Source organism: Blastocystis sp. subtype 4 (genome assembly GCF_000743755.1).
Source record: "Blastocystis sp. subtype 4 strain WR1 chromosome Unknown seqid_0190, whole genome shotgun sequence".
NCBI lineage: Eukaryota > Bigyra > Opalinata > Blastocystidae > Blastocystis > Blastocystis sp. subtype 4.
This window is the reverse complement of record NW_014569357.1, coordinates 1-22,869: the sequence shown is the minus strand read 5'-3', so window position 1 is coordinate 22,869 and position 22,869 is coordinate 1. Positions and strand designations below refer to the sequence as shown.

The window sequence follows — 22,869 nt, the reverse complement described above, 5'->3', positions numbered from 1 at the left end:
GTATTTCTGTTTCTTTTCTGTCAATTAGAAATGAAGTCACTTTATTCTCTTACTATTCTGGATGCATTCTGTAGTCCTTCATCCACTTCCTCTTTGTTTCGTCTTTCAGGTATTCATAGTCAAGTGATTGAATGTAGGTCTTCCAAGAATCAAAGAGATTATCATTGAGAGTTCAACCAATCCTAACTGTAGTGTATTCAATGAAGTGATGTTCTCACAACTGAATGATTCTGTCAAACTCAAATTGGGTCCAAAGAGTCTTCAGAATGTGGTTAAGACTCAAGGAACAACAACGGGATGAAGTCAAAATGAATCTTCCTTCGTTTGAGTTCAATCAGATTCTCGAGTCTTCTGATCAATCATTCATGTTGAAGAGATATGCGAATAGAGCAATTATGAAAGATGGGAGTTGTCAGTATGTTTCAATTGCTCCCAGTGTCTTCTCTGTGTGTACCAAGCTTCAACTGCTTTCAATTGGATCATGTTGTCTTCAATCGAGTTCTTCTCTGATTCTTACAAACATGCCTGTGTTGAGAACGGTTCTAATCAAGTCAAAGTGTTTCATACCTGAGAAAGGAAGTGGATATGGAGAGTTTCGTGTGTGGAACTGTCCACAATTGATTAGTCTTACAATCGATTCTTCTTGTTTCAGTGATATAAAGACGATTGAATTATCTCGCTTGTTGAACCTTGTGTCATTCAAGATTGGCTGTGATTGTTTCCATAACTGTTCTTCATTCTCTCTTTCTCAATGTGAAATGTTCGAGTATTTGGAGTTTCCTGAGAATTCATTTCCAAATCTGATAAATGTGAAGATTGAAGGTGATTGATAGAGAAAGAGAAATGATTTGTAGCCAATCCTCGTCTTAGTTCTATTGTATTACAGAAGAACAGTTGTTGTGGGATGGGTTTAGAGTCTTCTTTCAGTATTAGTAGTAAAGGATAGAAGAATGAATGAAGAATAGACTGTAACTCTCTAACATCTCTTGATTTGGGTTGTGATTTGAATAGTACTTCTCTTGATAAGTTTAGAGTATTGAGTATTCATAGTAGAAGAATGAATATGAAATGAAGAATAGATACTCCTCATTTGAAACTGAATGAGTGGGATTTGATTCGACCTAGTCTTCAACATATTCGATTGGATTTAGTGAGTATGGATTGATAATGAGTATGAGAATAGATTGTGGAGAATATCAACTGTTGAAGTCTCAACGAAATCTGAAATCATTAGAACCTCTTGAATTCATTGATGAGAGTATATATGATGGATGGAATAGTACTCTGGAACATCTGATGATTGCCAATAATAGTTTGAGTGATTTCAATCAAACTCAGTTATCTATTACATCATTGGTTTGTCTTCGAACCATTAGTATTGGATCTGATTGTTTCAAGAATGTGACAGTATTTCAGTTGAGCAATCTCCCAGTTCTGAAGAGTGTAGTCATTGGTGAAGGTTCTTTCACTCCTCCTTATTGGAAGAATGATCGTACTAAACAGAATGAATATGAAGACTATGAAGAGGATGATAATTATGATGATGAAGATGATGATGAAGATGATGATTATGATGAAGATGATGATGAAGATGATGACTATGATGACTATGATGAAGATGAAGATGAGGATGAAGAAGAGTATACCTGCTTCTTGTGTAGTAACTGCCCTAATCTAACAACTCTTGTGATATCACCAAATGCCTTTGTTCTCTATTCCAGTTTCACCCTTTCGAGTGAATACAAGAGAATGAATTGATGAATAGAACTAAACCGATTAACACATCTGATGATTGGTGGACTTCAAACCAACTCAAATAACTTCTTGAAGGCATCCAAATGTGATTTGAAGAGTAGAACTGGAGAATAGAACTAATCAATAGACTTGCCTGCTCTTCAGACGATCATCTTTGGGAATAACTCATTCCCCACAGTAAAACTTCTGAGTCTAAAACGTATCTGAAATGATTGATAATGACGAATAGAACTGACATCATTACAAGAAGTGGTATTTGGAATGGATTCCATTCAAGGAGACATTAACAATATTCGTCGTAAAAGGGAGTATAAGAATCGTTTGGCATTGGGAGGTTATTGAGATGATGAAAGATGATTGAATAGGATTACCACATCTTCAACAATTGATCTTTATGGATTCATCTTCATCAAATACGTTGAAATACTGTGGAATAGTTCAGGTAACAAAGAATGTTTCAGAAGATATTCATTTGGTGAATCCTGGTTTTTCCACATTCTCCTCTGTTTCGATGTATTGGTATTCTAGTAGTTCGGCCCTATATAATGATGTTCTTAATCATTCACATAATCACATCACAGTTCGTCCTCTTTTGATTCTTTGTTCCAAACAATCAAAGAACACACACATACAATAACTAATCTCGTCTCTTGAACAATGTCCAAATCAAACTGTTCTTCTTTGCTAATCGTCTTTTATCATCCTTCTCACTTACATCAGGAGGAGGAGGTGGAATCCTATTCATCATTCATTCTCTTCTCTCTCACATTGTTGCCTTCTTCACTTCCCATCGTCTACATAACTCTTCAGGTAGAATTGGCCAATAATAGAATGTATCTCCTTTCATCTTCTCTCCCAAACACTTCTCACTCTCCACTTCATTTTCATTCTGTTTCTCTTCTTCTTCTTCAGCTCGTATCACTTTATCCTCATCATCTTCAGATACCTCTTCAATTTCTGCAGCTGCTACTTCATCTATTCTCATACTCTCTTCTCTCTCCTACAAGCCTGTTCTGTTGAATGTCCTTCTGCTTCCAATTCCTTCTGTCTCTCTTCCAGTTTTCGTTGTTTCTCTTGCTTCTTTTGTTCCATCACTTGTTCCATCTCACGCTCCACAATCTCTATCTCTCATTCTCTCTCTTCATTTCTACCCATAATATCAAAATCTTCTTCTTTCAAATCTCTCTCTTCCACTTCTTCTTCTGAACTCAGTGTCATCTAATTCTCATTCAATCCATTCCTCTTACAATCTTCACTGGCTTTGGATCTTCAGTACGAGTCAATCTCAACTCCACTTCAGAGCAACTGCATTCATTCTTCACCTGGAAGCAGTTCATACAATATCGCTCTTCTAATGCTTTCAAAGCGATTTGTCGACTCTCTTCTTCTTGTGTTTTTGTCTCTATTCTCATTCTGATCACTCACATTTACCTGATCGATTTACTTCTGAAAGTGGTTTCACTTCATCACACTTACACTCATTTCGAGGACGGTAACACTGACTACACAATCCACCCAGCAGATCTGTGATCTCTGATTCTCTAGTGATATTCCTAACTCTCATTCAATACTTCATCACTCACAAATCTTCATATCTCTTTGACTCATCTACCACTTCTACTCCTGGCTGACGCTACAATCAACACATCTTCAGATACTTACATAGATATTCTTTGCCACCACCACCTCCACACCACTATTCATTCTGGATCTCTCTTCAGGGTTCAGAAGACGAACAATCACAGGGAACTTCTGTCCATCCACTGTCAAAAGGATTCGAGAGTTGTTTGTTAATACTGTGTACGAACGAAGAGCAGAACGAATCACCTGGATATCAATCATCTCATCAACATATCCTACATTCATTTCAACAAGAAACGAATAAGAAGCAAAGATCTCTTCTGTTGGCTGGAGAACAACTGAAGTTGCCTAGTAGATCATCCAACTATTTCAAATTCACTACTTTTGGAATTGAAAACTTCTCGAAGGTGAATTTCGCTTCACAGTTATTAGGAATGTGAAGATAATTCATCATCCACTATGAAATCACATCATAGTTAAGAATCAAATACCGTTGGCATATAACAATCTCGTTCTCCAGCTGTCCACTCAACAACTCGACAATAGATCCATCGTTTGTTTAAATCCGATGTAACTTTGAATATGTAGAAACCAAGCATGTTGGGCTTTCGGGGCTTCAGTTGAACAGGTAGAATCACAAGATCCGAACTCTCACTCTTCATCGAAATCCGACCAATCTGATTGCAAGTCAATGGATATTCCTTTATTTCCATCTCCCCTTTTAGATTTCTAAGAAAGAGACAATTGTCGCATTTCGAGGAATAGGAATTGGAGTTGTTTGATGAATTCCGATTATTATATCCATTTCGTATTCTCTTTTCAAGTCATCTAACTCCTCCATTCTAACCAATCTTGATTTCGTTCAAATTCGAATGAAAACATTAGAAGTATATCTATCAGAAGAAGAGATTAATGAATAGGATTGTATTGATTCGCTACGTCAAGATGGGAAATGGGATGATGTGAAGAAACAACACAAGCAGTATATTCGATTATTGAAACAAAAGAAAGAGTTCACTTCTCGTTACAAAAGTGAAGAAGAACGTGTAGCATATGGAGAAACTGTGTGATTGTGTTGTTGAATGAATGAGATATCAGGTGAAAGCAGATCATTCAATAAGCAAACGAGGCAAAGAAGGAAGTGCTTGGAAACATNCCTGGAATGGGATTGATTCTTAGGATGCAGTGGCCTTGGCAACGATTATTCAATTGAATCGTAGTCGTTATCCAAAGAACAATAATCTGTTTAGTGAAATGAAGTGATGATATGTGTTAGAATTGACTTTTAGAGAATCCTTCACAACGAATGTGAAGAAGAACATCAACAAACTGAAGGCACAAGCTCAAGCGATAATGTCAACAGATGAAATCACTCCTATGACACCAGATGAAGAGTTAGAAGAAGATGATAATTCTGAAGAAGAAGAGGAAGAAGAATACAATGTTGAGAGAGAAGGTTGGAAGGTGATTGATAAATTGGATCTGTCTTCTGATCATGAAGCACTCTTACACTTCTCTCCGTAAATGATGATAAAGAGAATGAAGAATAGATATGAAACTGTGTTGATTTGTGTGGCATTAGCTCTGGGTTGTGATGCAAGTCAGCATAATGAAGAGATGTCAAGAGATCGAAGTGAGGGACTATTATTGAAGATGTGGGAGATTCTGACTCAATATAGCAAATTTGTATTGAACACAGTAGATATGATTACTGGATTGATATACAGTCATCTCCTTTTGCTGTACTTCAAGAAGTCCCTCGTTTTGATTCATCGATTGTTTATATTGTGTCTACTCAGTTACCTCAGTACTTTCTCTCTCATTCTTCTGTGTCTGTGGCAGTGGAGACATATCGTGTGTTCCTGAGTACTGCAGGTCGTTTTCCTTGTTCACCTTTTCCTACTCCTTATTATCTGGATTTACTTCAGCGATACACAGATCTTCTCATTCATGTTCTTCACAATTCTCCTTGTTATCCTCCAGTAACAGTTTCAATGGATTCAGGGGAAGTTTCATCATCAGAGATTTCATCTGAACAACAAGGTCAAGTCCCTGAGACTGCTGTAGAAGAAGCATTATTGTTATTGTTGCTTCTTCGAGATGAGTTGTCTGAGATTGGAAGTGTTAGTAAGGTGTTGGAGATTAGCAAATTGGCATATGAAGCTTATTATGAAGCGAATCTGTTGAAGGAAGGAGTAGAAGTGAGTGAAGAATAGAAGAATTAGGATTAGTATTTGGAGAGAGTACTTCAGTTTCTAGGTCATAGTGCATTATTGTGGTATCTGATTAGTCATATGAACTATCAGAATCATCAATATGTGTTATGTTTACAGGCTCTTCAGAATTGTCTTCGAGATCTTGAAGGTATGGTTGAAGGAAGAGAATTGAGTATCAGAGTATGGAAGTGATGAAGAGAATACAGAGGAAGTGGATATGTCAATGGTACTATTGTTCTCAGCTCGTGTATGTCTGAGTCATTTGAATCGAGTTGATGATTGTCGTCAGTAAGATGTGTATGATTGAGTTGAAATCAGTTTTGCTTCATTAGTGGTTCAGAAGGAGACTCGAAGTATGATGATTTCTCAAGCATTCCATTTGTTGGGTGTGTGTAATCTGTTGGAAGCTCGAAGTTCGCCATTCTTCTCTCGTCGGAAAGAACTATTGGTAAGAATGATGATAGAGAATGAGAATGAGAGTGAGAGTGTGAACTATCTCTCACAAGCTCACAATTCCAAATCAGTACATTGAATACAATCTGGCTGTGGCTTATGGTGAAGAGGGATGTATGAATGAAGCGATTTCTGTTCTGGAATCATTGCTTCGTCATACTCCCTTCTTTGTGAACCAGGATGGGAGCTGTTAGTGTTATTGAACTATCCTGTGAATGGTTATGATTCCTCAATGGAACTGGTGAGACGAGGTCGTCAAGCTATTGGAGATTCTTTGGGTTTGAGGTGATAGAAGAGAGGATGGATGAGATGTAGATTGATGGAGTGTAAGATGATGTTCAGTTATGAAGCTCATGAGGCACTAGGTGCGATAATATCCTTATGAAAGTGAATAGAAGTCCCTTGACCTCAGGAATCTCTATTACGAAGAGTACGACCAACAGGAGAGAGTGAATCTGTTGAAGATAAGGGAGAGTTTGAGGAAGTGAGAATAGGGAACTCTCCTTCTTTGATTGTTGATTGTTTGTTGTTCTGTTGTCGTGCATATTCATCTCTGGGGTTGAGTAATGAATCCTCTAAGATCCTTCAATTACTTGAAGGTGATTCTGAAAGGAATCTGTTGACTCGTGTTCGTGTATGGAATGAGGTGATGATGAATGAGAGAAGTGATGAATAGCGAGTACGACTTCTTCTTCTTGAAGGAAAGCGAGAAGAAGCAGAAAGATTACTAAAAGAATCGAAGTTCTATATGCCTGAGTTGATCGAAACAGAGATTCTAGAAGCAGGTGTGTTAGTTGATGAAGCAATTGAAATTGTATGAGAAGAAGAGTGTTGTGAGAGGTAGTTGAATGAGATCTCTCAGATGGAGAGTGAAGATGATTCTACGTTAGATGCCTTACTAATGCGTGAACATGCTTGTACGAAACAACTCCTTGCTGCTGATCAAGTGTTGCGTGGAGTAATTCAACGAGATCAGCGTATTACAAGTGCATGGGAGCTATGGGGCAGAGTTCTGGAACTTCTAGGGAACAATGAGAAGGCTGCAGAAGTGATATTGACAGGATTAGAATGGGATAAGATGAACAGTTTTGAAAGTGTTTCTGTGTGTAGTATTGTCATTTGAAGTGTTTGATGAGAAAGAGTCAGGAGAGAGAACAAACAAGAGACGTTATTTCTTCTTTGAAATCAATCCTTCCAGGAAATTGAAAGTATTTCCATCTGGAAGAAGTTCTAAAGTGTTTCCATTCGCATCCACAGCAATAAGATAGCCAGTCTCTCCGATTCCCTTTATGATTACAGAGTCATATCCTCCCTTGTCATTAACTACATTGACAGCTTGATTCGTGTGAAGCCACTTCGAATAATAATGTTCAATAAATGGTTTGAATCCCTCTTTACTGAACCGCAGGAAACATCGATTCCAGATACGAATGTAACGACCTAACAACTCAGCTCTATAGATGAAATGGGGATATATCTCAGACCGTGATAAATGAACGGTTTCTCCAGTTATTTCCTTCACTTCATGCTCAATACAGGTTGTTGGCTTGCGATTACTAATGTTAATGCCAATCCCAGATGTGATATCAAATACTCCATTCGTATAGACTGACTGACACATGATACCACAGATTTTTGTCTTCTTGTTGACATACACATCATTGGGCCATTTGATGTTGATATCAATCTTAGATGCTTCATTCATCTCTTGCAAAGCATCACACATTACTAAGGCTTCTAAATACTGCATCAACCCAACATACTCACTATTCTGAAGCATACTCTTGTACGAGAACATTAAGCAGCCAACAGGTGACACCCAGGAATTGGATTTCCTACCTAAGTGTCACTGAATTGAAATGCATAAACCTTTTCCTGCTGTCTGGATATCCGTCGAACAAACGATATTCTGATAGCCAACACAGTGTTCGTTCAAGAAAGTCTGGGTACTATCAAGAGTGTGTGAATACACAAGAATCGTATCATCTCGGTAAGGACCAAGATTATCAAAAAAATCCCAAGCCATGAAACCAATATCTTCATCATCTTCGAACTCCACTTCTGTTATTGTGTTGGAAACAAGGGTTTTGTACTCATCGATGGTCATAATCCTCACAGTCCTCTTTCCTTTGAGAGATTTAATACATTCCTTGAAGAGATACTCCACAATACCCTTCTGGTCTGGAACTGCAAAAAGCTAAGGATAAACGGAAAATTGATTTATCACAATATAAATATCGTCCTGAGCATCCGTAGATTCATCATGGAGCGGTTGAATAACTGATTGACTACAAATGGGGGTCAATACAATCAAATACGCAATTAACTGACTTTTCGTATTTGCAAGACCAAGGTCCATTCCAAAGACAAGTATGACAAAGAAATGAATAATCGTGGAAACGATAGAAACCAGAGATTAACAAACACAATAAGATAAATAAACGATTAGAAACCCATATCCTGGAGCCACTTACGAACCTCGTTTCCGCGATTACCTTCTACATGAATACTACCATTGTGAATTTCAATCTCACTCCCTGAACACACCTTTTGAAGTTCGTTGGCCATTTCCTAGAGTTGATTCTACTCAAAAGAAGTACATTAATATCTCCTTCGATTCGCCTCACGATCGTGAGTCGCCTTGATCGGTTGTTTCGGAATTCTAAAAACTCAATGACCATCCCAAACTCTACCCGAATAAACAGGAAGATTCTTACCAAGCGTAGTTCGTGTAACCTAGAAGATTATCAAGGACTGGAAGAGTCACAGCAAAAGGAGCTTCTTCCTTTGTTGTGTATTTGATGGGTTCTGGGGGCATTGCTTCAACAACAGCAGCTTTCTTGTTCAGAGACTTCGGTCTTCCAGCTAGTCTACGGATTTGCCTCTTTGAAGGGCTATTGTAACGCAGAACGTTCACAATTCGCATCAATGAGCTTCTCTCCATTATATCAAAGAGGAATAGTCAATCCAGACGCAAATTGGGCTTCAAATGGAAGCAAGAGAGGAAAATGGAATTGACATAATTGTTTCTCTTTTTGGCGGTGAGAGATGCTTCTGTTGTTAATCATTGATTATTGAGTGATGGAAAGAAACAAATCAAATGCATAACGTTACCAATAAAGTCCATATTTCTCTTCAATCACATGTTCAACCTCAGAAAAAGTGATTGTAGATAGACTCCAACCTAGTGATATGTCTCCTACTATATTTAAATCGCAATCAGTCATATGTTGAAGAAACGATTGAATTTGACTCCTATTTCTGATTCACTATGCCTATACCTACATTCCTTGAACAAGATCTGCTTGACAACCAAGAACATCGCACCACAATCGAACAGCTTCTTTCACACGATTTGACATAACAAGCTCGCATAAAACGAATGGATAGGAGAGAAGAAATGGGAGAGCATCTGCATTCTCTAAATGTGTCTCTGTTGGACATAAAGGATGAGAATTATTCACTTCAACACCTATTTCTTTCATAAAACTCACAAAGAAGGGATAATTCTCGTCTTGAAGAAGAATATCAAACTGATCCAGAATGAGTAAAAAGAACACAGAATCGGAACTATTCATGGTATTCAATGATATCTCCTCCTTCTCAATTATACCCCGACAACCAAAAGCAATTGATAGGAGACTTCTCCATTGTGATGAGCTGGGGATCATATCCATCAGAGAAAGAGCCTGAGTATGTGATACTGACTAGAGAATAAGTGAAAGAATGAAACAATACGAAGAGTGGACTCAATATGAAGAAGAAGGCCTCAACTGGATGATCGATTCGGAGAAGAGTAGCAATAGCTGAATGGCAGAGTTGAGATTGAAGTTCCTGACAGCTGGATCGAACAATAAAGGAGAGGAATTGATGAGACGAATGCGAAGTGAGTGCATGAGTACGAGATAGAGCGAGAGCATCGAAGAATGAGTGACGATAAGCATATGCAAGGATGGCTTGTGATTGTGTGAAGAGAGGCAACATATCACATAGAGTGATTGATGGAAGGAGTGAAGTATATGAAGATGGAATGACTAGTCTCTCTAATAGAATTTCAACAGTATGAATGAGAGGAAGATAGGATTGAGAATTAGTTTCAGTTAGGAGCTCGATAAGTGAATTAGCAAGAGATTCAAGTGACGAGAATGTAAGTGAGATCTGACCGTTGGTGATACATGTACTGATGATCGTAGTGAGAGTTAGAGTAAGTGAACGATCTTCCACACTTTGTGTCGTAGTGATGAAAAGGATGGCTTGACAGAGACTCTGCAATGAGAGTCTTGTGGAGTCTGACTCACATGATGGATAGAGTGATTGTAATGAAGATTGCATGGTTTGAAGGCATTCCTTCAATAGTGGCTTCTCATGCAAGAACAAGTCGCTTATCCACTCCATTAACCACTCACTGACTGTTTGTAGAGACTCGGTCTCTTCTTGTACATACAACGTGATTCGTTTCTTGAGATAATTTGTCACACAATCCGTAGTATTCATTTGATAGGCCTTCTCAAGCAGATGCAAAGCCAACAGAATCTCTTGAATCTTCAATCCATCTTTCACAGCAAGTTCTATCAACTCTTCAATACTCTTCTCCGCATTCTGTTCAAACAGAAGAAGATTTGAATAATGTTCATTCAGAGGGATAGGTGAAGTTACACCATTTCGACTCCTTTCCAATATCTCCTTTGTATCTTCCTGAATGGCCATTTGGGAGACACTTTGACATGCCTTCATACGTTTGTATAGAGTAATACTCATTGAAGAAGGAGCTAGATGAATCATGGTTTGAATCCAGTTTTGACGAATTACCAAGAAACTCTTGTGATAAATCCCTTCGTATTCCTTGTTGAAGAATACAGAGTTGGTGATCTCATTACACACATCTGCTGATAGAAGCTTCCAGAACTCCTTCACATTCTCCCATTTCACTTCCCAATTCGTCTCTATTCTTCAATCTCTCTATCATTCCTTACCTGTCGGATCTTGAAGTTGCTTGACAATGAACTCCTTCACACAGTCTTGTGAATTCAATGAAACTGCCTCACAAACTCGTATCCAGATGGGGAGATTCTCCTTTGTCGCATGATCTCGAACTAATTGCATTATCTCCTCTGTTTTTGGAGTGTATGAAAAAGGACTCATTTCAGATAACTGAAGACAATCGCGTACATCGATGATTGTTTCCAACTCATCCAACAAATTCACGACTCCAATCACCACCTCAACCACTTCTCTTTGATCAGGCTCCAGTCTCTGAATTTCTCTCAGTAACAACATCAAGGCATCCGGAGCCAATGGATGAGCATCAATGAGAAGCTCATATAGATACTCGTGATATCGTTCGGGGTTTTGTGTCTGCAGGAACTCCCATACACCTCCGTACTGGAGTTGTTCCAATCGCTTCTCCGGTGATTCAGTCATTCCTATTCATTCATCTTGTCGATCAATCTTACGAGTAATGACAACTCGAATACGACTCTCATAGAGAGAATAAATGATCCCTATTGGATACAACTGAAGAAGATCGATTGCAAGCTGGTTTTGTTTCTTATATCGACATGTTAAGTGATGTGTGATTACTTGATAGTCATAACTCGAATCACGGAAGCAGGATGGTATAGAGAATGGTTCTTCGGCTGCTAATTCTTCATAGATACATAACCTCTTGTAAACAAGTGAACATTCTGCCAAATTATCATTACACCAGGCTGTAATCTCCTTCTCTGTTACATTCAGAGAATGCTCTGACCAAATACAACCACATAGTTGCTGCCATTCACAGAATAATTTCAATGTAGCCACTGTGACAGTTTCATTCTCACACACCCAAGTTAGAATTTCATTGGTATTCTGTAGGGAGGTATGGAGTAAGAATTGAAGCAGAAAATCGTTTCCTTTGCATCCAGATACACTGAGTTCCAGCACAGAAAACACCGTCTTCAATGAATCCGAAAGATTTCCACGGTTCTGCTTCCAACTCTGTAGAACCTCTCGAATGACAGTCTCATGATTGGAATCATGTGTATTCAGCCATTCATAGAACCAATCATCATTGAACCGTTTATCAATGCTTGGATAAGGTGCTTGCATCACATCCTCTGGAAGGAACTTGACTTGTTTCAAGAGCGTCTCTGGAGAGATGGTAGGACTCTGAAGACTGGATCGTTCAAAGATATCATAGCAGACCGTGAGACGTTGAAGTAGAGAAGTCGACACATGATGTAAGGCAAATCTACTCTGAATTGCGGGACTTTCTTCCTACTGGAAATAGTCTGGAATTCTGGAATTCCAAGAACCTTTCACAGAGTCCTGATTGACCACCTCTTCACAAACACACAAGCAGAGTTCTCCAAGAGAGGCAATCTGCGCTTCAGACAATAATGATGCAAGTTGAGGCTGAGAAATCACATAACTCAAATGCCACAAATAGTAGGGTTTTTTCTTCATTTGGAGGGCTTGTTGGATGAAATCAGCAAAGCACTATCAATCATTGGAATTACAAAAATATACAGTAATTATGGAGTATTGGTTCATTCCCAAATCAGTAAGAATATGACACAAATAGAGACTATTATCAGCACTGTAGCTATTGGAGAGAGTGAAGAAATCAGGTTTCTGTTCAAGGAGATACTGGGCAGGTCGTATGTTCAGTGACTGTTGATTCTCAAGGCTATCCAAAAACAGTGTCGATTTCTGCAATTCAGGATGACAATCATTAGATTGTTTGATGATAATGGAGAGTTCTAAGGGAACGAGAGAAGGAGTATGATGTGAAAGTAAGAGAAGAGTGGTTACTATGATTAACAATAGTTTCAATAACTACAATAGTTCTCATAATCGGTTAAAGTATGAGTTGGAGTGTTCAACATGTTGATGTATGATTGAGTACGAGTCAGTATGTGATCATCCAGACTACGAATAATGGAATGAGAGATGAATCACCTATTCAGAGAGAGAATTGAATCTTGTACCACTTGAAGAACTGTCTCCTGAATGAAGTCTTTTCGGAGATTCTCTGTTAGACGTGTTACTGTATTCAGTGAATCATTTGTACCCACTTGAAGAAGCACAGAAAGTAAAAAATATGGGAGACAATCAGATGGCAAAAATTGGAAGGATTTTTGTAAGAGTGTTTGAAGATGATGAATCACAGAGGATGCAGTCATGTACTTCAATTGATAAGAAGCAATTGCTTGCAAATATTGTATAGAAGGGCGTTTCAATAAGGAATATAAATCACTCAGAGAGAGAACTGAACATTGTGACTCCTTATGAGATGAAACCCATAATGAATCTTCTCGCATCCAATCCCGGATTTGAAGTATACTACAATTATGATAATCATGAATTATTTCTGCTTCTTGAACACATAATAAGACTCGCTCACATTCCTTTACTTGATTCATCAAATCGTCCTCATGAGAGATCTGAGAATGATTCTCAATCATTCTCAGACACTTCAGCAAACACTCCACACACTCATGTGTTTGCCATTCATTTCTCTGAGATGGCTGATAACACATCGTTAACACAAACGTGGCAAAGGTTACTGCTTCGGATTTGTTATCATTCGGCAACACCTCAGTAATGTAATAGTCACAATAACCGATAAAAGTATCCACCTTTTGGGACTGACATAAATAACCTTGAATTTGGTCATGCGTTAGTTTCTCACTTTGTGTGAGAGATCTAGCCAGTGTGGCAATATCTCCTCCACCCACACTCAGGAGTCGTTGCAAGAGTTCTAATGGAGATAGAGCCAGCCAGGAGGACAACGAGAGTGTGGTCACATCATCTTCAATCAACAGTTCTGTTGAGACATCCAGCTCCTGAGCATGAGTAAGATAGAGAGATAACAATTCCTCCTTGTTCTCAAGATTGGTGAATTCAGAGCGAATGGATTCTTCAGCTGTGATCAGAGGGCCTGATAAGGCTCGTCGTGTGAGTTCTAAGGCCAGCTGCAGTAGTCCAGTTTGAGTATCAATCTCAAGACAACGCTGTTTGATCCATGAAGCCAATCCTTCCATTGAGGCTTGTTGTACTAGAAATAAGGGAAGATAAAAGAGAGAGAACATGATGAAGAAGAGATGCTCTGATAACACTCACTCCACTCCTGGAGTGTTGGATCTGAAGCTCCTTCTGATGACTAGGATATGAAAACTCCTGAGAGATACTCACGTATTCAAGAAGAGCTTTGACAATCTCTCGCTTCTCCAACCAATTCACAGCAGAGGAATCAAGGAGATTCAGTGAATGAGTCTCTGTTCCCTGTTGCCATTCATACCAACCCTCTCGATAAGGACTTCGACAAGAAGGCAACAAATCAAAATAGTCACTGGGTTCAGTAACCAGAGGAAGAACAGATAGGATTTCATAACGATACGGAAGAAAACACTGAGGGCAGTAACAAAGGATCTGTCGCAACGCTTGTGTATCACCTTCTTCAGCGTATTCGTGTATTGTATCAATGATTCTTCGTTGTACGAATCGATTCTCAAATTCTCTCCAATCATAAGAATTCAGTCCACGAGAACTTGTAGTCAGAATAGCCTTGTAAAGACGCATTTTGAGGAGTTCTACAGTGAATTGAAACTTCCTCAATACAACTTCCAATAACAATGAATCCTTCTGCAAATCCAGGACAGAATAGGAGTAGTGATCACAATGACATAGTGATAATGTGTCATTGTCATGATCTGAGGGGCAAGAATAATAACCATGAGATTTGAGATATGAATTACAGAGAGAAAGACCAAATCGTATAAGATTGATAGTCTGATTGCGATCAGTAAGAATAACTGAATGACAAGCTGACAGTACATATGATAGATCCTTGATGTGTCTCAACAGATCTTCACAATCAGATTCTGATGATAGAACAAGTGAGTGTTCGATCAAGCATTCCCAACGATGTTTGTATCTATGTGATAAATTCACTTATTCTACTACATCTCATCCGTATCAAATCCATAGCGTTTAGCTAATGAAGTTGCAACACCATATTCTTTGGTTTCAATACAATGATGGTACTTCTCAATAGCACTTACTTGACGAACTGTGTAAACACTCACATCACTGACTACAACTTCCTTCTCTGCATCTTTCATCCAGTGACGTAACGAATCAATAACTAACAAAAATCGATTGGCCTTATTGACACCACAAGCTAACAATACACCTGGATTGAACATTAGCCATTCTCCTTCTCCTTCACAGAGAATCCCAACATCTCCTTGATACGTACTTACACACATTGTTTGATCATCCCACCAGCCACACCAACAGATAGTAGTGAGAGAAACAGGATTGATAACACTCAACCCTTCTAATGAGCTCACATCACTAATATTGCTTGTATCAGCGAGAGGATAGCTAGATAAACGTTTTAAGGTTACTGCATCAAATGAATAAACATCACCAGAAGATAGGAGGAGCGAGAAGCAAGTATACGATGAATTCATACTCAATTGCTTAACATAGATCTGCTTTGTTTGCTGTGTTGGATTTGGACGGTTAAATAGATCTAGAGATAAGGCAATATGAATGAATGAACCATTGAATCGAGATGGTTTGTCGATAATCTTACCAGCAAGAGTATGAACCACAGGTAACTCCAAAACCGAGAATTTTGAGATTGTGAGAGAAGCAATACCAATATGAGCAGTGATATCGGGAAGCATCGAAGTACCTCGAATGGTACCGGCAATAAGTAGTTGCGATGAAGAAAGTGTTATCTGGAACGGAGGTAGTAGGAAGGATTTAATGGAGATACGATTACCGTTCAAAATGACAGGATCAAATCGAAAAGAATGAAGATGCTAAAATGAAAGTATGAATGAATATGTACAGAAGGAGTGAAATCTGCTACAAGTAGATCACCATCTTGATTCAGTGCAAAGAAGGTTACATCACATTCCTGAGACTGGTTAGGATTGTAGACAACAAGAGAATTATAGAGCAGTAGTTCTCCAGTTGCTACGACAAGATCACTCTGAAACACACGTTTGAAATGAAGATAAATCGAAATATAAGAGAATAAGATTATTCAATACGATTGCTGTAGAATTGTAACTGTTTGTAAGGACGAAGGAATCGTTACTAAGCCAACAACAGTGAACATCTCCTCTTCTGCGTACACTGTCATCCACGTCAAAGGATAAATCATCTTGACACTGAAGGGACCATGTACAGTTTTCCGATATCTATAAAGCATTATGTAGAACAATGAATTTTCAAACAGTTATAATAAATAATTTCTTTAGAGACACTGTCACTGCCGATTTACAATCAGGAGATAAGGACAGAGAATATGGAAACTCAGCAATAACTAACGAAGGATCACAAGTAGATTGGATATCCTAGAGATGAAGAAATCGATCCTATTCCAACTCCTTTCAATCGACGTGAGAATTGGGACGATTTAATTATAGGAATGTCATCCACAAACCGAATACGTCTATTTGAGTCTTTTAGAGAGCGATTGGATTTGGGATCCTCGAGATTGATGTCTTGAGTCTCTTGAACGAACCTAACTATCAAAATCATACCATAAAACAACAAAAACTCTTCCTTCGAATCCATCCAAGATTCTATAAACAAACAACAATCAATTCAAAGTATCAATAATACGTTTCATCTTAGAACAACCCTCCTCTACATACTTATCAACCACTGCTAGACTCTCCTCACTAGCACTTGATCCGTATGCCTTCAGGAGAAGAGTTCTCAAAGTATCATAATGTCCCGAAGGCATTGCTTTCTCCATTATCCTAATCTCGAGAAGTAGCTGACAATAAGCTGATTCTGTTAAATTTCGTAACTTCTGGAATTCCTCGAGTAGGGCTCGCAATGCAGCATCTTCAAGCGATAGCAAATATTTCTTGGGCCTATACTCACAAACCATTGACATCCTCACTTTACACCCATATACAGAGAGATATCCCCACTCACCAACGTCAATGAGGTTAAGAAGAAAGCGATATCAGTACGGAATGGCTGTAACGTACGATACTGACCCCAATCCTTCTTATATCCCTGACGAAGCATAGTAATTAGATCAGTCTGATTGCGTTGGAGATATACCTCCATGAAATGAGTGATCGTTGAATTCACCAAAGAATACACTTTCTTCAAAGAGGCATCCTTCGTAATGAAAGGATATTTGCTCAATGGCTCCTCAATGAGATGCGTTCGAATATACGAATAAGTATAAATGTGTTGAAGTAGGAGTTGTAAGGATACTGATGTCTCGTCTGAAATGGTATTGTGAATACAAGTGAATATAGCTTGGAGTGTCTCCACATAGTACTTCATCACTACGGGGGATACACGCTAGAGTTAAGAATGAACCATTTCCTCACGTCAACATAAGGTCGAAGATGCAATGCAATCCCTTCACAACAACGTGTGATTTGCTGATAGAAGGAAGGAAGAGGAAGAGAAGCAGAATTATGAGTATGAGAGAGAGAATGAGTCACTGCAAATGGAGACAGAAGTACTTTTGATACCTCCACACCAGTAATAGCTACAGTTCATTCTAATGTAGGCAAATACCCAAATTAATGGAATAGAATGATAATTTGATGTAATTATCAACAATCATCAACTCTCCCAGCTCTTGTCGTTGCGTTAGAATGGTCTATATATTTGCCATTCAAAGGTTTTTACTTCAATATTTGATAATATAGTTAAGAATTGAGTATTGCTACTTTTCTGAGCTATTTCTCATATCAGTTTATCATTCTTACCAGTCTTACGAACCGATCCAAAAACATCCTCACACTACACATCATTCAATCTTTCATTCCTCACTAATAATTGCATCTCGATATGAGCAGAGTCATACATCGATAAAATGTCTTCAGTTGTAAAGAGAAGTGACTTTAAGGATGTAACATTCAAACCAATCTCAAACGTCCATCCAATCTACTGATAATTTTTCTTTTCAGAGACAACTTCTTGTTGATAGAGAGTCATCATAGTATCAACATGATTCATGATCTCACTAATACTTTCACTCACTACATTTCATATCCTTTATTCAATAAGGAACCTGATGTTAAATCCGATACACGTTTCATCATGCTCTATTCTTGATAGTATCAATTCAATCATACACACAACACATTCATACACTTCTTCAATATTTCCAAGTACTTACTACTAAGATCTCTCATATATTGTAACAACAGACCAACAGCTACACGACGACTAGATTCATTACTAACTTCATGCAAATCAATTCGTTCTAATTCACATGTACTATCCAATCATTTCATTTCATCAATTATACTTCAAAAGTTGCTCCTTATAAAAGATGATTGAATTCTTCCATGTTTGAAGACTATTTTGGATCATAAACAACTCAGGAACATGAGGATAATCCAGTCCAATCACAACATTAATAAAATGTGTCTGCTGTTCAGATGTCAACACACTGCTTGAATTATATAATAATGACAGTAATTCATCAATAGCCTTCTGAATATAACTCATCATATGTGTTTTAATCTATCAATGAATCAGAGAAATCATATGATTACCATCTCAATCACAATATTCGATTCGTTACTATCCATAATAGTTGTCTTGTATTTCTGATACTCCTTCAAGAGTTTATCCCATTGTTTACTTCGTAAGTATTCCTCCACATTGTCAATTGTAGGGAACATCAATCGATATTTTCTGAAGAGTTGTAATGATGTCTGCAAACTATAGATTTTCTACAAATCAAAGCATAAACACAAAGATACTTCACGATTAGATTGAAGAGGAGCTATCATGTCTTCTGCCATTTTCACCGTGTCTCCTACTGGCTAGATTCATCAATCATCCATTCAACTCACATTCTCCATAACCAAATGACCCTCACTATCAAAAAATGCAGGATCAGAAAGAGTCTTCTCCAGATCTTCAATGGTCTTTCGAGCAGTTACAAAATCACCAAAATAATCCTTCACCAATTTCTTTAAGCGAGATTCCTCATCTAATACTGTTCCCCTCATTGAACTACAAATAACACTTAGCAAGAAACAATACTCCAGTCCCTTTTCTAACGCCTGGAGACTAGTACTGTTGTGAATTTCAAGAAGGAAACGCATAGGATTGAACTGCTCACTGGAATAGTCAATATCTTCGGTCTGAGGATCAACTCTCCTATATAATGAGGAACAGAATGACAGAGAGTTACTCGTTAACGATTCCGAGTGGATCACGATATCCTTTGCTTATCTTCAGCGAAGCACTCATTTCTCCCTTTATATAATCCGAAATTCTTCAGTCTTACGCTAATCAGCTCATCATCGTCGGAATCGTTGAAAACAACATCATCCCATTTGATTGGATCTAAATCATTAGACTGAACAATCATAATTACCCTGTGCTGAGGCACCCTGCATTCTAGTTCGTTTTTGGAGAGATACGAAAAGGAAGAAAATCGATTTGATATTCTCGATTCCTAAAAAGACCTGGACTTCCGATTTCTTATGAAAACAGGAAATCCATGAATGATTTGGAGATGGATTTGTAGTTCAATCTGATCTAATTCGTTATGTAACAAACTGTTGTTTTCTGGAATCATTCATGCAATGAATCACTTCTAATAAGGAATACATTCTTGTATTCCATTGGTCTTTGTATTTAACATTTTGGGATTAATCAATATCCCTTTCCAGATTATGGTGACTGTTGGATTGGTTGATAATTCGTAGCAATTGCCACATGTAGCGTTCTATTCTGTGTGGAATCGATTTCTTCTTCTTATTGATTATTGTTCTGTTGAGTACATCTGGCCATTACCTCTATCAAGAAAGGGAGTAATTCATCATTATGTTGTAGTTAATTCGATACTTCCATTGTAACACTGATTAGCTCATTGTGAGGAATAGTCTTACTATGGGTTTCATGGGGTTATTTGTATGTTCTATCAGAACTCATTGGACAATATGGATCCTCTCCTTCATGAATCTTGATCTTGCCTTTTTGGTGGCTTCGATTCTTTCCGTTTATTACCGAAATCTTCGTTGTTCATTTCTCTCACTTTCATGCCTCCTACTAACAGTTCTTGGTCAATCGATTCCTCGTGTTACCATTCGTCTTCCTCTCCTCTTATCGATTTTATGTGTTGTTATTTCCATTCTCTTCCTCTACTCCCTCTCCCGAATCCTCATCTTTCTCTATCTGATAGGACGTCGTATCAGAGGACCAGATCTTGTTCTTTCGAGTCAGCGAATCTCTCTCTTTATTCAAGAAACACTATGGACGTTGATCTCTGGATGTCTCGGCCCCCAAGTCCTTATTATAACGCTTGCCCAATGCTGTCACCTTTTCATCCCTCCACTACTTGCTGTTCTCCCATCTCTCTTCCTCTTTTGTATTTCTATTCTTCTTCATCTTTTATATCTCACAATTCATCGTCTGCGTGTTTGAATCGATACAATATTTCACATATAGAGAAAAGGGTTTATTCACTATTCTCATGCACGAGTAGAAACAGTTCAGATTCACGTCTCTACGATTCCTTATCATCTCATTGCTACAGTCGAGATAACTCTTTCTGGTGTCCTAATCATTGTATCCTATTATCTCTCCCAACAAATGAATCAAGCTCTTGCTTGGGGGCGTGTTTGGCAGTGGCTGACTCTGTCATTTGCTTCTCTTGATGTGATAGATACAGTATTGCTTTTATTCCAGTTTGAGGAGATGGATATGAAGGTGGTAAATCGTGTCCATCAAGAAAGAGAACTAATTGAGATTTGTTAATGTTTGTGGAAAAAAGAACGCCGAGAAGGTGGATCGAACACCTGACCTTATGATCTTCAGTCATACGCTCTCCCAACTGAGCTATCTTGGCTTCCACAAGATCTTCCATAGATAGGTATTTGGGGAGGATAGAAAACACTAAAAGATGCAACCTGAAAGAGAACCCTTACTGCAGGCCATCTCTCCTCAAGATCAGGAATTTGAACATCCAAGTTCAACATCAATAAAAGTTGATTCTCGTACTTGTGTTATTCTTGTTCCGTTAAGTAGTAGAAGGAGATACTATTTCATTGCATGAGAATACTTTCGGATCTTCTGAGAATCCTAGTGATCAGGGTGTTTCCTTATTTAATGGTATTTTCGCATATCCCGTGTGATATAGACAACGCACTACCATTTAAGAATGACGAAAAAGCTGTTTCGGATCTATCTTCCGCACCCATTGAGCATGTCAACAGTGCTGACGTTGCACCGAAGACCTTAATGGCGGCAGAAGGGTTTTTGGCAGTATGTGGTGGGTGTCGAGTTAAGATGCATATACACTTTTACGTTCTAGGGTAATATTTTGTTTCCGCTTGGTTTTACACGTGTTGGCTGTGTTCATTGTGGTGCTGTGAACTATATGGCTCCTGAATCAATTCCTGTTGTCCCGAAGAAAGGTGCTTTCGATTAGTTAGAATCATGTATAGCATTGTTATTATGCCCAAACTGTAAGGCATCGATTGTAGGGATCATTGTTTCTTTTCATCTCCTAGTTGTATACTATTGGCTGTACTCACTTCCAGTGTACTTGTGGATGTGTCATTGAGATTCCTGTATGTGTCGTTATTTGTTCCGATGCGTAGATACCAGATTATTATATTCCTCACTTCTCAAGTAAGGCACAGTCTGCTTGATTTGTTTGTATGGGTTTCTTGTTATGATTAAACTTGAATCATTTTCCTTGTTACTCTTTCCATTTTTCTAATTGATATGTCTACATCTTATCCAAATAATGAAATGTCTCCATGATGTTTGGTTGGAAAGATAACACAGAAAGAAGAGTTCCACGGGAATTCCTCATTCTGTTTACTCTCCTCATTTGACTTTGATACACTCTATTGTTGAATCTTTACACTACAATAATCAGATAAATATCAAAGAAAGCAATTCCATAAGGATCTTTCGTTTTCTTCTCAAACTCTCCTAATCATGTTATTACGTTGATTCTATTCTGTATGCATGTTACAACGCCAAAGAGTCTTCGATCAATGGTCAATCTCCTTTGAAACCAAAACCCCGTTTTAGTTCCAAAAGCAACTGTTTCAAGTATACAAGTTAAATAGGATGTCGACTGAAACTACACTTCAGTGGCCTTCTTCAAAGGTGCGTAGTACTTTTATCAAGTATTTTGAGGATCATGGACACACATTCGTCAAGTCCTCACCTGTTGTCCCTCTAGATGATCCAACTCTTCTTTTTGCAAATGCTGGAATGAATCAGTACAAACCTATCTTCTTAGGACAGGTTCTGTTGTGAACTCACTCCTGACTCGTAGGTTGACCCAACAAGTCCTTTGGCAAAGCTTCAAAGAGCATGCAACTCACAGAAATGTATTCGTGCTGGAGGCAAGCATAACGATCTTGATGATGTAGGCAAGGATGTGTATCATCACACGTTCTTTGAGATGCTTGGCAACTGGTCATTCGGGGATTACTTCAAGAAGGGAGCAATCGACTTTGCTTGGGAACTCTTGACTCAGGTCTATGGTTTAGATCCTTCTAGATTGTGAGAATCGGTAGTGAGAATTCATTGTAGATATGCTACTTATTTCGAGGGTTCTGAAGCTGATGGAGTGGAGTGTGATACTGAAGCCTATGAAATCTGGAAGACACATCTTCCAGAAGATCATATCCTGAAGGGAAACAAGAAGGTATGATTGTTTGGGGGGATTGATAAAAGGATAACTTCTGGGAAATGGGCGAAGTGGGTCCCTGTGGTCCATGTATTCGATATGATCATATCATGATATATAGGTTCAGAGATTCATTATGATCGTATTGGAGGCCGAAACGCCGCATCTCTGGTGAATAAGGATGATCCGAATGTCATTGAAATCTGGAAT

At 38.3% G+C, this 22,869-nt stretch overlaps 8 protein-coding genes across 8 annotated transcripts; 3 read left to right on the top strand and 5 right to left on the bottom strand.

Moving 5' to 3' along the window:
- Positions 1 to 266: 266 nt before the first annotated feature.
- On the top strand, positions 267 to 1,165 carry JH06_5516 (hypothetical protein; the record flags this gene model as incomplete). The annotated part of the gene is made up of 4 exons (XM_014671141.1): positions 267 to 822; positions 855 to 935; positions 966 to 1,049; positions 1,080 to 1,165. The coding sequence occupies 4 exons, from the start codon at positions 267 to 269 to the stop codon at positions 1,163 to 1,165; spliced, it is 807 nt and encodes a 268-aa protein (XP_014526627.1).
- Positions 1,166 to 2,392: 1,227 nt separating this feature from the next.
- Positions 2,393 to 4,049, bottom strand: JH06_5284 (ubiquitin fusion degradation protein; the record flags this gene model as incomplete). Its single annotated transcript, XM_014671140.1, has 10 exons — positions 2,393 to 2,492; positions 2,523 to 2,730; positions 2,760 to 2,876; positions 2,907 to 2,973; positions 3,003 to 3,157; positions 3,187 to 3,308; positions 3,339 to 3,388; positions 3,418 to 3,684; positions 3,719 to 3,793; positions 3,828 to 4,049. The coding sequence occupies 10 exons, from the start codon at positions 4,047 to 4,049 to the stop codon at positions 2,393 to 2,395; spliced, it is 1,383 nt and encodes a 460-aa protein (XP_014526626.1).
- Positions 4,050 to 4,689: 640 nt separating this feature from the next.
- Positions 4,690 to 6,084, top strand: JH06_5484 (hypothetical protein; the record flags this gene model as incomplete). Its single annotated transcript, XM_014671139.1, has 7 exons — positions 4,690 to 4,856; positions 4,887 to 5,034; positions 5,064 to 5,537; positions 5,568 to 5,700; positions 5,732 to 5,836; positions 5,885 to 6,000; positions 6,037 to 6,084. 7 exons carry the CDS (start codon positions 4,690 to 4,692, stop codon positions 6,082 to 6,084), a joined length of 1,191 nt encoding a protein of 396 aa, XP_014526625.1.
- A 669-nt stretch (positions 6,085 to 6,753) lies between these two features.
- JH06_5483 (hypothetical protein) lies at positions 6,754 to 7,128 on the top strand (the record flags this gene model as incomplete). Its single annotated transcript, XM_014671138.1, has 2 exons — positions 6,754 to 6,819; positions 6,850 to 7,128. The coding sequence occupies 2 exons, from the start codon at positions 6,754 to 6,756 to the stop codon at positions 7,126 to 7,128; spliced, it is 345 nt and encodes a 114-aa protein (XP_014526624.1).
- A 45-nt stretch (positions 7,129 to 7,173) lies between these two features.
- On the bottom strand, positions 7,174 to 7,785 carry JH06_3718 (hypothetical protein; the record flags this gene model as incomplete). The annotated part of the gene is made up of 2 exons (XM_014671137.1): positions 7,174 to 7,459; positions 7,490 to 7,785. The coding sequence occupies 2 exons, from the start codon at positions 7,783 to 7,785 to the stop codon at positions 7,174 to 7,176; spliced, it is 582 nt and encodes a 193-aa protein (XP_014526623.1).
- Positions 7,786 to 8,450: 665 nt separating this feature from the next.
- Positions 8,451 to 8,949, bottom strand: JH06_3717 (hypothetical protein; the record flags this gene model as incomplete). Its single annotated transcript, XM_014671136.1, has 4 exons — positions 8,451 to 8,576; positions 8,606 to 8,667; positions 8,699 to 8,741; positions 8,773 to 8,949. 4 exons carry the CDS (start codon positions 8,947 to 8,949, stop codon positions 8,451 to 8,453), a joined length of 408 nt encoding a protein of 135 aa, XP_014526622.1.
- A 7,525-nt stretch (positions 8,950 to 16,474) lies between these two features.
- Positions 16,475 to 17,318, bottom strand: JH06_3716 (hypothetical protein; the record flags this gene model as incomplete). Its single annotated transcript, XM_014671135.1, is given in 4 exon segments — positions 16,475 to 16,533; positions 16,553 to 16,594; positions 16,635 to 16,891; positions 16,921 to 17,318. The coding sequence occupies 4 exon segments, from the start codon at positions 17,316 to 17,318 to the stop codon at positions 16,475 to 16,477; spliced, it is 756 nt and encodes a 251-aa protein (XP_014526621.1).
- Positions 17,319 to 17,930: 612 nt separating this feature from the next.
- JH06_3715 (hypothetical protein) lies at positions 17,931 to 19,402 on the bottom strand (the record flags this gene model as incomplete). Its single annotated transcript, XM_014671134.1, has 11 exons — positions 17,931 to 18,025; positions 18,058 to 18,091; positions 18,122 to 18,215; positions 18,298 to 18,515; positions 18,548 to 18,727; positions 18,758 to 18,813; positions 18,847 to 19,013; positions 19,044 to 19,160; positions 19,195 to 19,259; positions 19,291 to 19,349; positions 19,381 to 19,402. 11 exons carry the CDS (start codon positions 19,400 to 19,402, stop codon positions 17,931 to 17,933), a joined length of 1,107 nt encoding a protein of 368 aa, XP_014526620.1.
- Between the last annotated feature and the right edge of the window lie 3,467 nt (positions 19,403 to 22,869).